This window comes from Varanus komodoensis, unplaced genomic scaffold, assembly GCF_004798865.1.
Source record: "Varanus komodoensis strain SLA01 unplaced genomic scaffold, ASM479886v1 scaffold19, whole genome shotgun sequence".
Classification (NCBI taxonomy): Eukaryota; Metazoa; Chordata; class Lepidosauria; order Squamata; family Varanidae; genus Varanus; species Varanus komodoensis.
The window spans coordinates 11517246-11531892 of NW_025335550.1; the positions used below are offsets into that span (position 1 = coordinate 11517246).

A 14647-nucleotide genomic window follows, 5' to 3' on the forward strand; every position below is an offset into this window, starting at 1 on the left:
GGCAGCATTCAGATATAACCCACATTCAGTATCGCTAAAGAAATAAATACACCTGTTTTAATCGATCCATAAGCATGTATTAAATAATGAATCATAAAAATGAATAGGCCAGCAAAAGCAGCAGATCCTTTCTCTCTCCCTGCCCCCCCCCAACCTGGTATGTCTCCTGAATACTGGCACTTGGAGGCTCCCGGGGGGCTCCGGGTGTCAAATGTTTGTGCAAACGGGACCCAGGCAGCTGAAGAAAGGAGGCCATTTGGGTGATATTAAATTTTCTTTATTACACAGATACAGAGTTAAGAACAGACGTAACCTGAATCATAATGTTTACATCTTTCACAGGTCGAACATACAGTACATTTAGAGAAAGCAGGAAACAGCGAGGGGAAGGGGGCGGCATGCCAAAAGAAGAATCCCAAAAAAACATCCCTCCTATCACATCGTCAATTCTCTGGAATGGCCACAGAAAACCCACAAACACCAGGGGAAGAGAGGCAGGGCAGGGGTGACGGGTTCTTTCTTAGTTTTGCTTAAATTTCTATGATTCTCCTTCCTTAAAACATCTTTGCAAGCACACGCACGTCGGCCAGAACAAGCAATGCCCCTTCCCGCCCTCCACCCCCCGCCCCCCTCTTCTCCACCATGCCCTCCGATTCAAGTATTGCATGGCTCGAAGGGCGACACGCCTCTCGGACACCCTGAGAACGGTGCTCTCCCCGCCGGACGGCCACGGGGCCAAAGCTCTGCCCACCGCGCAGGCTCTTCCGGCCGAGCCGCCGCACGGAACGGAAAACCCAGGCACGGGCCAGCGTCCCTTCCCACCGGGGAAGAAGCCATCAGGAAAAGCAAGAGGAGCAGCGCTTGGGTCCCGCAGAAGCACTCCGGCCAGCTCCTGCCCGCGAGAGTTGCACCCGACGCGTGCAAGCCAGCCAGGGCTGTCTGTGTCTTAAGAGGACTGGGACTGACTCCTCCATCGCTGCTCCCTGGCCAGGGTTTTATCTTCTTATTTTTGGAGTTGTAGAACCACCTAAGCTGGTTGCCTGCCCAGCCTTTGCCCGTCCAATGAGGTTCAGCGGAAGGACTTTAAAGCTAGATTGGTGTGGCGTTCATGTCTCCGCAGGCTTCCCTCGGCCGCTTTTTCTCCTCCTCCTGACCGTTTGCTACTCTCTCAATCAAAAGCTCTGCCCTGGGAGCCTGCAGCCCTGCATCTGATCGTAATCGCACCTCTGTGTCTTACTGGGTGTTGAAACGGAACATGGGAAGAGCAGTTGTTTCCAGGAAGACATATGCTTCCCACAGCCTTCCAAAACATGCTCCCAGGCTTCCTGAAAAGTATCCACACTCAAAACAGTCCCATGCACAGCGAGCCTTTCCATCGCACGTTTTTGCACGAAGCGAGCCACACCCGTGGCACGATCATTTCCAAGGATGTGCCTGAAGTGACGGCACACGAGTGCTGTGCGCAAAGCAGCTCCTGCTGTGGGAGGGGGGGCAAAGCCGCGTTTGACGCTGCTGGTGGAAACGGCTTGCGTGGAGAAGCGCCATGCAGGGATGGGCAGAATCGGTGGCGTCTCCTGCCTGCGCTTCACGGGCCGTTGGGCATTTTTCATTCCGTCGTCACCTCAGCAACAGAGTCAGACTTCTTTTAGGGCCGTACAAGGATTTTTTCAACTTGCACAAATGTGCCTTAGTGCAAGTGCAAATTCGCACACAACCCTCCAAAAGAGAAAAACCAACTGCAAAAGCTACGCAACTTTTAAAAAAGGCAGTCTGCAGTAGATGCTTCAGGCTGCCCTTGCAGAAATCTAAATGCATTTGGATTTGCTGTGGATCTCAACTTCCCTACTGGCCGACCACTTTCCAAAGCCCCTGGAGCACAGATGCCACACCTCTTTCAAAGGCCCTTCCAGGGCTATTGAGCCTCAACAGAGAGAGAGGAGCACTCCCCAGGCCATGGAGCACACGGCTGGTTGCCCTGACTCTGGAAACCCAGCAATACTGCCCGACTCTGACGTGTCCCTTTTGCCACTTCCTGGAATTCCTCAGAACTGCACCTGGAAGCTTCAGCTGGAACCCCCCTGTGCAACTTCCTTGGCTACCTTCTCAGCATAGCTGAGGTCGGCCTCCCTGCCCCTGCCCGAGCTGGCTTGCCCTTCAGGTCTGGCCCATTCCTGCCCTGGCAGCCTGCTTCTCTGGTCTCCCTTCTGCAGCCCTCGCCCGTGATAAGATTTTCTGCAGCCCCGCTCCCGTGAACATGCGGGTTGCTTCGTTCCTGCTAGAGAGCAGACTTCCCGGGGCCTGGCAGCAGACGGCCTTGGGCTTTGGGCGCACCTTGATGGAACTTCCCAGACGTTGCCCGCAGCCACATCTCCAGCATCACACGTCACGCCAGCAACCGGGCCCAGATTTAGTCATCCGTTGGGCGCACCTACCAAAATGGGCGTGCCTCGAGTTAGCCACAGCTCGATCTAACAGGACCCAGCTGGATCCAACCCTTATGTGCCCCGATGCAAAGAAAGAAATCAAACCAGCAAGACGCATTCCGAGCAAAAAGCACCACCACGCACTTGTTTCCTCTCTCTCGAGTGGAACGTTATTGAGAGTGGATGTGCCAGGACACAAGAGGCGTGGCCGGAGCCTTGTGCAAGCCATCAGCTGGGGCGCTTCCAGCTCCCACAACTGGCCTCTGCACCAGTTCGTTCATTCCGGATTAAAAGAAAACACCTGCAGGTCCTGTAACCACCTCACTTCCTGCCTGGTGCCCCCACGGCCTTCCACCACATATGCGGAATCACTCCCCCCCCCCCCCCAGCCTGCTTGAGGGTTCCAAATTAGGGAAGGCTGGCTTACGGCTTCTCGGCCGGCTGCAGGTCATGCCCAGATCTGGCAGAAGAAGAGGCGGCAAAATTCCAAAGCACAAGAGGAGCCGCAGCCGATGACGAGAGCACAAGATGAGCGGCGAGCGCTTTGCAAAGATTCCGTCTCTAGATCCCCTCTGTATGGGATGATGCAAGAAAACTGACCCAGCCGGCCACGCTCACATCATGCCCAGGACCCGCAGGAGGCTCGTTTGGACTACTAGCTTGGAAAACTCGGATGCCTTTTGTTTCTGCCAAACCTAAACCCGCGGCGGCAAGCACAGAGGGCAGCCTCTGACGCCTCCCAGTCTCCTCGCCAGCAGGACTTGGCCACAAAACCGCAGGGCAGAGGGACACACGCCAACGAAAAAAGCCACCTGGGACCAGCGGTATGAATTGCACCTGCACGCTAAACCTGCAGGATGCTGTGTGGGAGGGAAGTAACAGGCGTGAAGAATGCTTTGCATCGGGTCCTGTAGGAGATTATTTGGTTGCCTTTTACGGCAAGTGACAAACAGGGCAGCCCTATGCACTGGTTCTACTCAGGAGTAAGGATGGATGAAGAATTTGTTTGGTTCACCTTTCAGTGCCAATTTGCGTGATTTCACAGTTTCGTATGAATAGGTGAACCGAAACCCGGGCGTCCTGCAAAATTTGCACCGTTCTGAATTTTGTGGTGACATTCTCCAGTGAAGACTAGGGTTTACAATAATACCTATGTTTTAGGAAAATAACATTCCAGAATTCATCGTATTAGGCAAGATTGCATACAAAAATGCATGGATTAGGAAAAAGTGGACTCAAATGATTACCAATTTTCATGCAAGCTTTTAAAAAAACTGCAGTTCAGGATAAACTTATTTTAAGTTTGGAAAAATGAGAAACAGAAGTTGAGAGGCTGCTCCATCCCTGTGTCCCATTAAGCTCTGTGGGATTTGTTTTCCTTCAGCATGCACAGCATTGCAACCCAAGACTGTGCTCCTGTGCACGCTGAAAGCTCTGTTGGCCCAACGGGAACGAATGTGCCAAGGGTTAACGTCGTCAAAATGATGACTGAACAAATTCCAAGCAAGAGATGCAGAATCTTGAGCCACCAACGTGCTGTCATCCCGCCTGGATTCGCCTGCTCCTTCCCTCCTTCACTGTCTCACATCAATACATGTTTCTGCTGCTGGGAGCGCCATGATAAAACACACACAATCAATGCCAGGTCGGCTGCCGCGGAGACCTTTCCCTGCGAGATGGAGCCGTGCTGCCGGTGAAGGCCACCGGAGCCAGAAAGAGCAGCGGCTCAGCCCAGAAGGCAGAAGGGCCTGGGTGGCCTGCCAAAACGATGGGCCGGGGAGCGGGGCTTGTCAAAGAGGAGCACCTGCCGGCCAGGTAAGCGGCTGGAGAGCTTCCAGACAGAGCATGGCCAACAGGACAGCTGGGCACAGCTATCCCGACGTCCCTTTTCATGGAAAGAACCAAGACGGAGGAAGCACTGGGAAAATGCAGGAGGGTTGGCAGGAGAAGGTGATGAGAGCGCCTGCTGCAAAATTCCGCAGGTGAGGCAGAGGGATCGCAAGAGAGAAGCTTCGCTTGTAAGCCCCCGATGCTGTATTTGCCCTCCATGTGGCACAGATGAAGGGCACCCCAATGAGCAGCAAAATCCATGGGTTATCCTCCTGCTACTCATCAGGAGACCTGGTGGGCCGGCGCCATCTCTCTCTCCCACAGTTTTTCCACATTAAGGAACACGATGGCAGGAGCGGTGGGAAAACACAGAAGACGGCGGTGCCTGGGCCCTTGAAAGTGAGGCCGGGTGGTGGCACCGGAAAGCTCCGGCCAGAAGCGGGCGCCACCCCTCCTGCCCTCCGCCTCTTCGCACGTACAGCAAGAGCTGCCTTCTCACCAGGGATTGCCTCTTGCGCCCGTCCTGCCACTGAGGCGGCCCGCTGGCTTCCGTGGCCCAGGATCGAGCCCACACGGGAAGTCAGGAACTCTGGGCCTCTGCTGCCCCAGGCCTTCCTTGCCTTTGAGCGTGGAAGTAAACCATGGAGGCCTAGTCCTGCGTCCTGTCTCCGTCCCCGCGAGTCTCTTTTCCAGCTGCGGGGTGAAGATGCTGGAGCACTTAGGGAGGAGGCAGAAAAGAGAGGCCGGGCAGCCCAAGAGACTTGGGCAATGCCGCAAAACTTTGTCCACTCCCCAGTTAAGAAGTACTGCAGTACCCATCAAGCTATTCTGGTCCTTCAGCCCCAGGCAGGCAACTTTTCCCATCTCCAGACAACAACGAATGGCCAAATGAGCATTTGCTGCCCTTTCCTGGCACCCCAAATCGCTTGCTAGGGGCAATTGCCTGTTTCTGCCCGATTGTGGGAGCGGCTCGGAGGGGATCAAGGAGAACGCGGAAGTAGAGGATGGATTTCATTACATCCATCCTGCCTGCGATTTGTGGATCCTCAGGTCTTTTGTCCTTCGGCTGCTCCTTCGGGGCACCTGCTGTTTTTTAGGGACATGCGAGAATTTCATTCCACTGGGACAAGCACGCAGTCATGCTAATGTGCAGCATCCCCGGTGTGCGCTCACACTGATGTGACCCTGCACGCATTCCTGTCCCCCAAAATTAACGATCCGTTGGAAAGTCTGCAAAATCCACACAGTTCGTAAAACTTGGTCCCCTCCATCCAACCCATTGCTGTTTCCCAGACGTCTCCACCAAGAATGCCACTTAGCCCCCCCGCCCCCCGTTCACCCCCAGCCAGTTGCCCACAAAGGTGGCATTTGCTAGGCCGTGTCTTTCTTTCAAAATCTCCTCATCTTGTGGGATGGGGGGAAATCAGGCATGACTTCCAGATTCTGCGACTTCCAGAAAACTACAGCTCCTAGCGGGCACGCAAAGGTGTCTGCCTTCAACAGCCTGCTTCCTAGTCCTTTTCATGCTCTAGTGGTTTTATCTTTTTGTTATTTGGCAAAATGTCTCTTTATTATTGTTGTTAGCATCACCAATATCATCACTCATTAGTATTAGTCATATTTTTGGACCTCTGCAAATAGTATATACATTCACATTAAAGGTACAGTATTTCTGCCCTGCCCGTGGCTGGGCCATCCGTGAAGGTCCCCGTTCCCCACAGCCGTCCCCTCACTTCCCCGTATTGCACGCCTGTCCTCAGCACTTTGTACAACGATGCAAGAAATGCAAGAAATTGCCATTATCTCCTCCTCTTCCTTTTCTAAGGACAAACATCTGTTCGTTTCCTCCCCGGAAATAACTGCGAAACCCAATGGGAATGGAAGACAAAAGGGAAAAGAGAAAACCCAGACCACGGGAGGGGGGTGCTGGGGAATAAAAGAACCCTACGGAAAGGTTTGTCACGGGACTGGAGAAGACATTTTGAAAGATGAGACAAAAAGCCAGGAGTACCTACAGGCCATCGACAAAGTCCTCGGGCTGTGTGCGTGTGTGGCCGAAAGATGCTTGTGGGTGTTCGGAAAATGTCAGGATTAAAACTGCCAAAAATTGCCTGGGGTTTGGTAGGTTACAGAGAACGGAGAGAGGTAGCGGTGAAAAACTCCAGGCAGAAAATCCTGGTGCTTAGGTTCTTTCTGCTCCCGTCCTGGAATACTGCAAAGAACATACAGAAGGCTATTACGGGTGTTTCTGGAACGGGGCTCTCTCTGGAACAAGCCGGGTGGGTGTGTAGGTAGGTGGCTGCCGAATTTTTTAAAATGCTCTTTGAGAGAAAAACGCAACAGATTTATAATCCACCAAGGAGGGGAGCTTCGAGTCATTTCCACCTCACACACCCGTCCGCACGCACACACACGCACACACACAAAAGTGGTGGATGTATATTTCTGGTTTTGTTTTTTGCTTTATTCTACGAAAATTCCTTTTGATCCCACAGCTGCACGTCTGTCCTCCTTCAAGGATACACACCGGAAGAGTGGAAGGTCCAAGTGCAGGATCGCCCCACCCACCCCATCTGAGAACACGAGGAGCCAAAATCCAGCCGGCGGTGCCGCTTTTCGGTCGACAGTCGCAGTCGGTGGCGCTGGACACACGATCGGCTATCCCTCGGTTCGCCAAAGACGTAATTAAATAAAAGCCCCCAAAATGAGGAGAAAGAGAAAGAAGGAACCAAACGGAGAAACAAAAGAAACTTTGGCAGTGGAAAAAAAGTTTGGATTTTTTTCGGTTTTTGGATTTCCTTTGGAGTAGAGGTGAATCTGGTATCTTCTTGGCTAACTAGCAAGGTAGTTTACAGGTAAGCTTTCCTTCACTTGGTTTCGTTGGGTTCTTTTTGGATTTTCTCTTTTCTGTTTTACTTAAAGCCAAAGAGTTTGATGTTTTTATTGTTTATTTTTATTTTTTTACAAAAAAGAAAAATCTTGCTTTTTGTAACTGAAATCCTTTTTTCCCGCCTTCTCCCCCTCCCTTTCAGGGAAGGGGTTCACGCCTTTATTTTCTCAACCACATCTTCAACAGAAGACAGATGGAAGCATCTTTTCATTTGCCTTCCCTGCCCTGAGTCAAGATGTGCGATACCTGCAGACAAATTCCTCATCCAAAAAGCAAAAATTATAATCAGAAATTCCCCCAAATCATATCAGTAAGAAGTATTCAGAAGAGTAGTAATAATAAAAAAAGCTGACGAGTGAATGGAGAAGGTTGGTATTTGCCTTAACTCCACTTAAAGCCCAGGTATTGAGAATTCGTGAGGATTCCACGTGCGAGAGAGAGGTCGTTTCGGAGGTCACATATGTGTCAGGTAGCTGAGGGACTGCACTGAATGCAGTTTTTTCCATTTGGAGAGCATTGGTAGCAGCAGGTGACGCTGGCTGGTCACTTTCCCGGTTCCCTGCCCTGCCGCCGGCCTAGCGGGACGCCGTGTCCAGGGGCGCGGGCGTGCCGGCGCGCGAGACGGCGGCCGAGCTGCTGTCGCTGGGGCTGCCTGCCGCGGCCACGCTGGCGAGGGAGGCGCCCGCGGCCACCGGGTCCGGCTGGGCCGCGGCCACGGCCATCCCCGCCCCGGCGGAGGAGGCCGGCAGGCCCTGCAGCGTCTGTCCACAGACGTGGTGGTGCTTCTCCCAATCTTTGTGCTGGCAGAAGGAGCCGCAGTACCGGGCGCTGTTGCATCCGCTGCAGGTCTCGCTGGCCTTGCGCCCGCAGTTCCAACAGCTCTGCAGGGGAAGGCGAAAGCACATGGGTCAGGGCGGGGGGGGCGCGGGCCGTCTGCTCTCCTCCCGGGAGGGGCGGCAGGGTCGGCGGGCCGGCTGTCCCTGGGCTGCGTCCGCGCCGGGCGTGGGCACGGGTCCGGGCGGCTGGGGCAGAGGCCGAGCAAGGGCAGGGCCCCGAGAGCGGGGCGCGCGTCCGAGGGAGCCGCTACTTCCTCCAGCCCACCGCGCGCTCGGCATCCTCCGTGCGGGGAGAGGCCGTCTCTACCTCGCTCGAGTCCTCCTGCTGGTTGATGACGGTCAGCGCGTCCTCAGAGGCCTGGCGCTTGGCCTCCGCCAGGGCCCGCTCCATCTTGGCGCGCTCCGTCGTGATCAGCTCGTGGGCCTTGCGCTCGGCGTCGGAGACGGCCTTCTGCAGCTCAGACATGGCCTGCCGCTTCACCTCGTTCACAGCTTCTTCTGGAAGGAAGAGCACAGAGCGAGGCGGAAAACATGGAGGGGGCGCTGGCCGGGGCCTGGCGTCCGGGAGGGGTGCAGGCCGAGCCGCCCCAGAGGGCCACTGGGCAGGCCCTCCCCTCCCTCCCAGGATGCAGCTGTGCCTTTTGGGGGGGCGGAGTGGACCCGGGACCGTCGGCATCCTGCTTCCATCCCCTCTAGTTTAGGTCCTCGCATCGCTGCGGGGAGGGGAATTTTCCCAGGAGCAACGTGCCGTCCCTTGCCGAGGTGCCGCGTAATTTCTGGTGGCTTCTCCTAGAACGGGCCTTTCAGACACATTTGTTTTCCCCAAGAGCTGCTCGCGGTGGGGAAGCAAACTTGCCGGCCCACTGTTTTTGGAACTCGGTGGTTAAGGGGATGGTCAGCGGGAGCATCCACACTCCCAAGCCCTCCTCCCGAAGGGGCTGCCGCCCCGGCCAACGCCGCCACTTGCCCCGTGCATGAGACGCGCCTTCCCGCCAGACGCTTCCACCACCCCACGGTGCGCCCGCCTCCCTGTCTCGACCTGCCTTCCTGACCCCGGAAAGTCAGTGAGCCGTGTGCGTCTCACTTTCACCCCTCGAGGTGGGCCGGAGCCTGGAACAGCCTCCCAAGCCGGACTCCCCTGGCTGGAACGACGGGGGTCACGACCCGCCGCCGTAGGGGACCTCAGTGCAGGCTCTTACTTGGTGTTGCGCTCGCCTTCCCACTAACTAAGGTCACTCTCTGGTCCACAGGCTCGCTCGTGGCCCCGGGCCCCAGCGGCCAGCTCTTTCCGCTGATGGCTGGCTCCTCACCAGGCGTGCACGAGGAGCCAAGCTCGCTCTGAGAGCATGTCCTCGCTTCCAGCCACTCACCGGCCTTCCTCCAGATTTCCTCCGGCATGTAGCCAGACAGCGGCCTGGATATGAACTCGCGATGAGCATCTGGGGAGAAGACAGGAGGAGAGAGCCGGTAAGGCGCGCCTGTCCACCCGTTAGTCTGCAGCAGGGCAGACGCCAAAGGACTCCGTTTCAGACGGCACAGAGCATTTGCTGCCACAAGACATAGAGACCGGGGGCCGGGCCCCCCAGAGCGCCACGCCTCCTTTCCCGAGCACTGCTGATCGGGCACGTTCCTCCCTCTTGCGTGCTCAGTTCCTGGTCCTTGCCAGTCTTTGGCCCCGCCCCTTCGTCTCTGGCCCCGCCCACGGCCGGCGTGCGGCCCCGAATGTGGCCCTCGGGCCGGAAGACGCCCCGCGCCCTCGCCCTACCCCAACCCCCTCCGCAGCACACGCGCCAGGGCCCCCCCCCCCGTGGCACCCGTACCCAGGGGGGCAGCGTCCGTGCTGCCGGCGCTGTTGTGGGGCCGGGCAGCAGGACTGGAGCCCTTCTTCATGTCTTCGGCATCACTGTAGCGGCGGATCCAGTGGTTGAGCTCCTCGCGGTCAGCCTCCTGGCAGCGGCGCAGCACGGTAAGCGAGCGGCGGGTCTTCTCCACCATGTCCATAATGCAGTTCAGCAGCTGCTGGGTGAGCGCCACACGTGAGCGCCTGCCAGGCGGGTCCTGGTGGGGTGGTGGCCCACGCCCCCCCCGGCTCGGCATGCGGCCAGACCCAGCAGCTAGGAGCACCAGGCTCTGCCCACGTCTCTGCAGCACCGTGGCCACGTGGCCAGGGCCGAGGCAGGGGCGTTCCTGCCTGGCCGCCTTGAAAGGTTTCGTGCGTCCGCTGCCATGTGGACGCTGCCCTCGTTACCTGCCCCGTGCCTCTCTCTTAGCTGTTTTATATTTTGCGTCTACGAATCGTGGGGCATTCTCTGTTTACCAGATGTTTTATGTTGGATTTGTCTTGGATGAAGAAAAAGCAAGGCAGACTTTAAACAAATAAGCAAACACAAGATGAATCGATCTTTGGTGACCTGCAGAGATATACCCCAGCTTGGTCAAGATGCCCACCCCACTCGCACCAACCGAGTAAGGGGCCGAATGGTTTCCCTCGCAGTTGTGTCAAGGTCAGGGCACAGGCAAGGGACTGCTTGGTGGTGGCTCCCGACACTTCCCCTCAACGTGCTTCCTGCCGACTGCCTTGCTTTCTCTTGGGCCCAGCATGGAAACGGAGCGTTTGCCCAAGCCGTCGATGGGACGGTGCGCTTGCTCACTGCGCAGATGCCGCTCCGCTGCGGATTTGGGTTGAGTTCAGCGCCTTGGTATTTTACTCCTCTATTGTAATCCCAGCCTTACCCAATCCAGCACCCTCTAGACATGTTGGACTACAGTTTCCAGCCTGCTGGGAGTTGTAGTCCAGCACTTCTGGAGGACAGCAGCTTGGAAAAGATGGCATTGAATCTGTGGCAGGGCTACCTGGAGATTGTTTCCTGGAAGGCAAGGTGTGCGTCAGGACTGGGCAGATTGGGGGGATCCAGAAATAGGAGTTTTTTGCCACCCCGCACCCTCCCCGCCTGTGCCATCCCGCCTCCTACAGATATCCAAAATACAGGGGAAACAAACAGATGAAAACATGAAAATAAACTGATGTCCAGAGGAGCAAAGGCTAATTTTGGGGCACATGGGGAATAACGCCCCGTGTTCTGCGTGGCAGTGCCCAGCTGCAATCCCCGCGTTCCGCCCCTTCCCAGGCGCCATCCCCGCATCGGGGCGCCGCCTCCCTCGCCCACCTGCCCGCCCAGGGGCCGGATCAGCACGTACGTTGTTGAGGTGCTTCCACTCCTCGGCCCATTCTCGGTCCGTTAGCCGGTGGTCGATCACCTCCTCTTGCCGGGAGCTGTGCACGGCTGCGGGGAAGACGCCCGAGAGGCGGGGGTGACGTGCAGTGTACGCCAGCCGCAGGTCCTTGGGCGCCGCCGCAGAGGGGCCCCGGGAGCCGCCGCACGAGGGGCCGAGGGAGCGGCCGCTCCCCTGCGGGCCTCCGACTCTAACCTGGGGGCGCACAGCCCCGGGCCTGCAGGCCACGTGGGCTCTGCGCTAGGCTCCAGGCTGGCCATCGGGGTTCCCAGGCCTGCCCCCTTCCCTGATCCCACTGCCTTTCTGCCCCCCCCCCCCGACGACTTGAGAATTTCCCAGCTCTTGCGTGTTTCCCCCACCAAATTCGCGAAGGTTGTAATGCTTCTCCCAAGGGCCGGTTTCTGGTGGGAAGAGCCCCGGGCTCAAACTGGCTGCTGACGGGGGGGGATCGTAGCCCCCGCCTCGTGGGCCGTTCCTCCCACCACGTTCAGGAAAGGAGACCTCCGGAGCCTCGCCGCCGCCCCGCCCCGCCCGGCCCCGCGCCCACTCACCGGCTTGCCGATGGCGCTCCCGGAGGTCCCGGGGGTCCGGGTGCCGGTAGGCGTCCCGGTAGTGGTGTGCTATGGCCATGTCCTCGAGGCGGTAGTGCTGGGGAGGGGGCGGCGTCGGGTGGGGCAGCCCGTTCGGCTGGTGGCCGAGCCCGTTGCTGGGGCTGTAGCGCTGGGCGGGGCTGGCGGTGCAGGGCCTCTTGCTGAGGGGCTCGGGGTGCAGGGCGTCCCGCTCCAGGCCGTTCTCTTTGGTCCTGTCCCGGGAAGAGGGAGGCGCGGCGGAGGCGGTTGAGGAGAGGCTCCCGCGGCGGCTCGGCAACCCAGCGCCCCGTTTGCGGGGAAAGCGGGGGCGCTTCGGGGCCAGCCGGGCCCTCCCCCTCCCCCGGGCTCCTTCCCTGCGAAGCCCGGCAGGGCTGCCCGGGGGGCGGCACCCTCGGGGCCCCTCCCAGCAGGGGCCCATGGATGGGATCCCACGAGGCCGGTCTCTGCTTCCCCGCCGCAGCCCGCCTGCCCACGGCGCATCTTTTCTGGGGACGGGGTCGCAGTTGGCTGCCCATGGCATGGAAAGCGGCGGGGGGGCCGTGCCCGGGCACCGCCATTGTCCAGGGTCGCCGTAACATGCAGCCAGAGGAGGCACAATGAAGCATCTGGAAGTGCCTGGCCACGCAGGCCTTGGGCCTCTTCCTCCGGGGGGGGCCGCGTGGCCCAGGGGCCCGGGGGGTGGATCGCTGCGACTCAGTGCCGGTGTGGCTGGGTAGGGAGACCGTCGGGAACCGGGCCGGTGAGCGTGAAGGGGAAGCCGTGCCTGCCAGGAACTACAGAGGGGCAGCTCAGTCCTGTGTGGGGGGGGGGGGGGACTGCGCTGCAGCCGACGGTTAGGCCCAGGAGGCATGGCCACCTGTCCCCAGAGGGCTGGACGGGTCCCCAGGCCGAACATGGCCGGTCTGCACCGGCAGCGCTTCACAATAAGCCCCAGACCCGCATCCTGGCTGAGCGAGCCGCCTTCCTCCCGCCCCCCCCCCCGCCCCGCGTGGCATGGGCACCTGTCTGGCGTCCGCCTCTTGCCGCCCTCGTTGACCTCCAGCAGCAGCTCCGAGGAGTCGATGGGGGAGGCGGCGTTGGCGTCCAGCAGCAGCTGCTCGTGCTGGGCCAGGTACTGGGCGGGCGTCTGCTTGGCCATGCGGGCGCAGTGGAGCAGCTCGCGCTGCAGCAGCGGCAGGTTGGCCTGTGGGGAGAGCGGAGGAGGGTCAGCGCCGCCGCACCTGCCCCTTTGAGGGCTCCCTGGCTCAGGAGTCGCCTCGATCTCCTTCCCCAAAAAGGCTTCCGACTCCAGCAGCTCCAGCGAGTCTCCGCTGACCTGCAACCGCCCTGCCGGAGGAGCACAGACCCGCCAGGCGCGTTAAAAGGGCCCCCGTGGCTCTCGAAGGCCCGGGAGCAGAGCAGAGCAGAGGCTCACGCTGGCCCCCGGCGGGCCTCTCTGGGGAGGCGTCCCACGTGTGCGGTGCCGCTGCGAGGAGGCCCCCCAGTTGCCGTCCTGCCGGGCTCTTTTGACGGAGACCTCGGAGGCTAATGACGGGATGGGAAGGTTCCGGTGGGGAAAGGTGTCCTGAGCTTTCGGCAGAAGCCAGGCGAGCTTGGCCTGGAGAGGCAGCCCACCTCATGCCCGAGCCTTCCAGCGCTTGTGCGCTAAGGCAGACGTGCAGGGAGACCCTTTGGATGCGCTCCGGCCCGCTGCAGCACCCCTCGCCTGGGCTGCGTCACGGTGCGTGAAGCTCTCCCCCTGCTCCTGCCCTGCTTGAGCTTTTTGGGCAGCAGGTGGGTTCCCAGCTTGGGAGAAGGCTAACTTCAGTTGCGACATGGCATGCATCGCCATCCCCGCTTCTTGGTACACCTTCAGAACGGTTTTTAAAGCGGTTACGCTTTACTACCTGAGAAAGTGGCTCCTGAGGGAAAGAATGGCCGGATTTCCGTACAGGGCGTGACCAGCACTGTGCCGTTCATTTCAAAATGCCGGCCGGGTACAGCGGGTGCTGCGCTCCAGCCCATTTCGAGGGCACCAGGCTGGGAGAGCGACCGTCCTGAGAGCGTCCGCATCGCTAGCGAGCTCATCCGAGAGGCAGGCTGCCCTCCAGGAGAGGGCTGGCGTCCAGCGCCCCTGCCGTCCCCACCAGCAACCCGGCCGCGCAGCAGCGGCGTGGTCTCCTGGCCGTGCGAAGCTGTCGACCCGCCTCAAACACTCCCGATGAAACGCGGCTGACAATACGTTCCCCCCGCCCACCCCACTCTTCAGCCTCCCCACCCAGCGCGTTTCTCACGCGGCCTCAGCCCCGAGAAGAGCATCCGCAGGCGCTGGAGCGATTAAGCAGCCCGGCAGAGCTTCTGCCGCCAGCCAACTCCGGTTTTCTATTTAGGCAGCTGATCACCAGCCAAATCCCCATCTGTTGAACATGTTAGAGCGCAAATGGATGAAATGCACCGCGGTGGATTCCAGGGCAGCAAACATCCCCTCCGCCCCCCCATGTCCTCCCTCCCCCCCCCCCCCCCCTCCCCCTTTCCGGGAAGAAAAAAAACAGAGCGAAAGCATGAGCATCCCTGGGAACGGCGTGCCGGGGGCCGGCTGGCAGCCGCTAGCCTGACGAGAAGCATCTGCGGCCAGGGTGGAAACAGCTGGAGCCGGGCGCTGCAGGGCGGAGCTGGCGCGGGAGCAAGGGAGGCGGAGTGGCCCGCAGGCAGGGGCTTCTCTCCGGGCGGGAATGCTGCGGGCCGCCCCAGCAGCTCTGCCGGGAAGAGCGGAGGGGGTGAGCCGGGCCACGGGGCGTCCTCTCCAGCCCGTGCTCTGGCCTCGTTTTAGGAGCGCCCCGGACCAGATCTCTCCCGCGGCCGTCC

General features: G+C 59.3%; 1 protein-coding gene across 5 annotated transcripts in view; it reads right to left on the reverse strand.

Moving 5' to 3' along the window:
* Positions 1 to 6695: 6695 nt before the first annotated feature.
* Positions 6696 to 14647, reverse strand: part of CBFA2T3 (CBFA2/RUNX1 partner transcriptional co-repressor 3) — a 39476-nt gene continuing 31524 nt past the window's right edge. For 4 of the 5 annotated variants that reach the window (XM_044427594.1, XM_044427593.1, XM_044427591.1 and 1 more), the window contains 7 exons: positions 12805 to 12986; positions 11765 to 12015; positions 11178 to 11263; positions 9800 to 9995; positions 9350 to 9418; positions 8287 to 8477; positions 6696 to 8024 (listed from right to left, as the gene is read on the reverse strand). In XM_044427594.1, the coding sequence (XP_044283529.1) occupies positions 7719 to 8024; positions 8287 to 8477; positions 9350 to 9418; positions 9800 to 9995; positions 11178 to 11263; positions 11765 to 12015; positions 12805 to 12986 (1281 nt within the window). In that variant the 3' untranslated portion in view covers positions 6696 to 7718. The remainder of the gene's footprint in view (positions 8025 to 8286; positions 8478 to 9349; positions 9419 to 9799; positions 9996 to 11177; positions 11264 to 11764; positions 12016 to 12804; positions 12987 to 14647) is intronic. The other variant, XM_044427589.1, reaches the window with a different exon arrangement.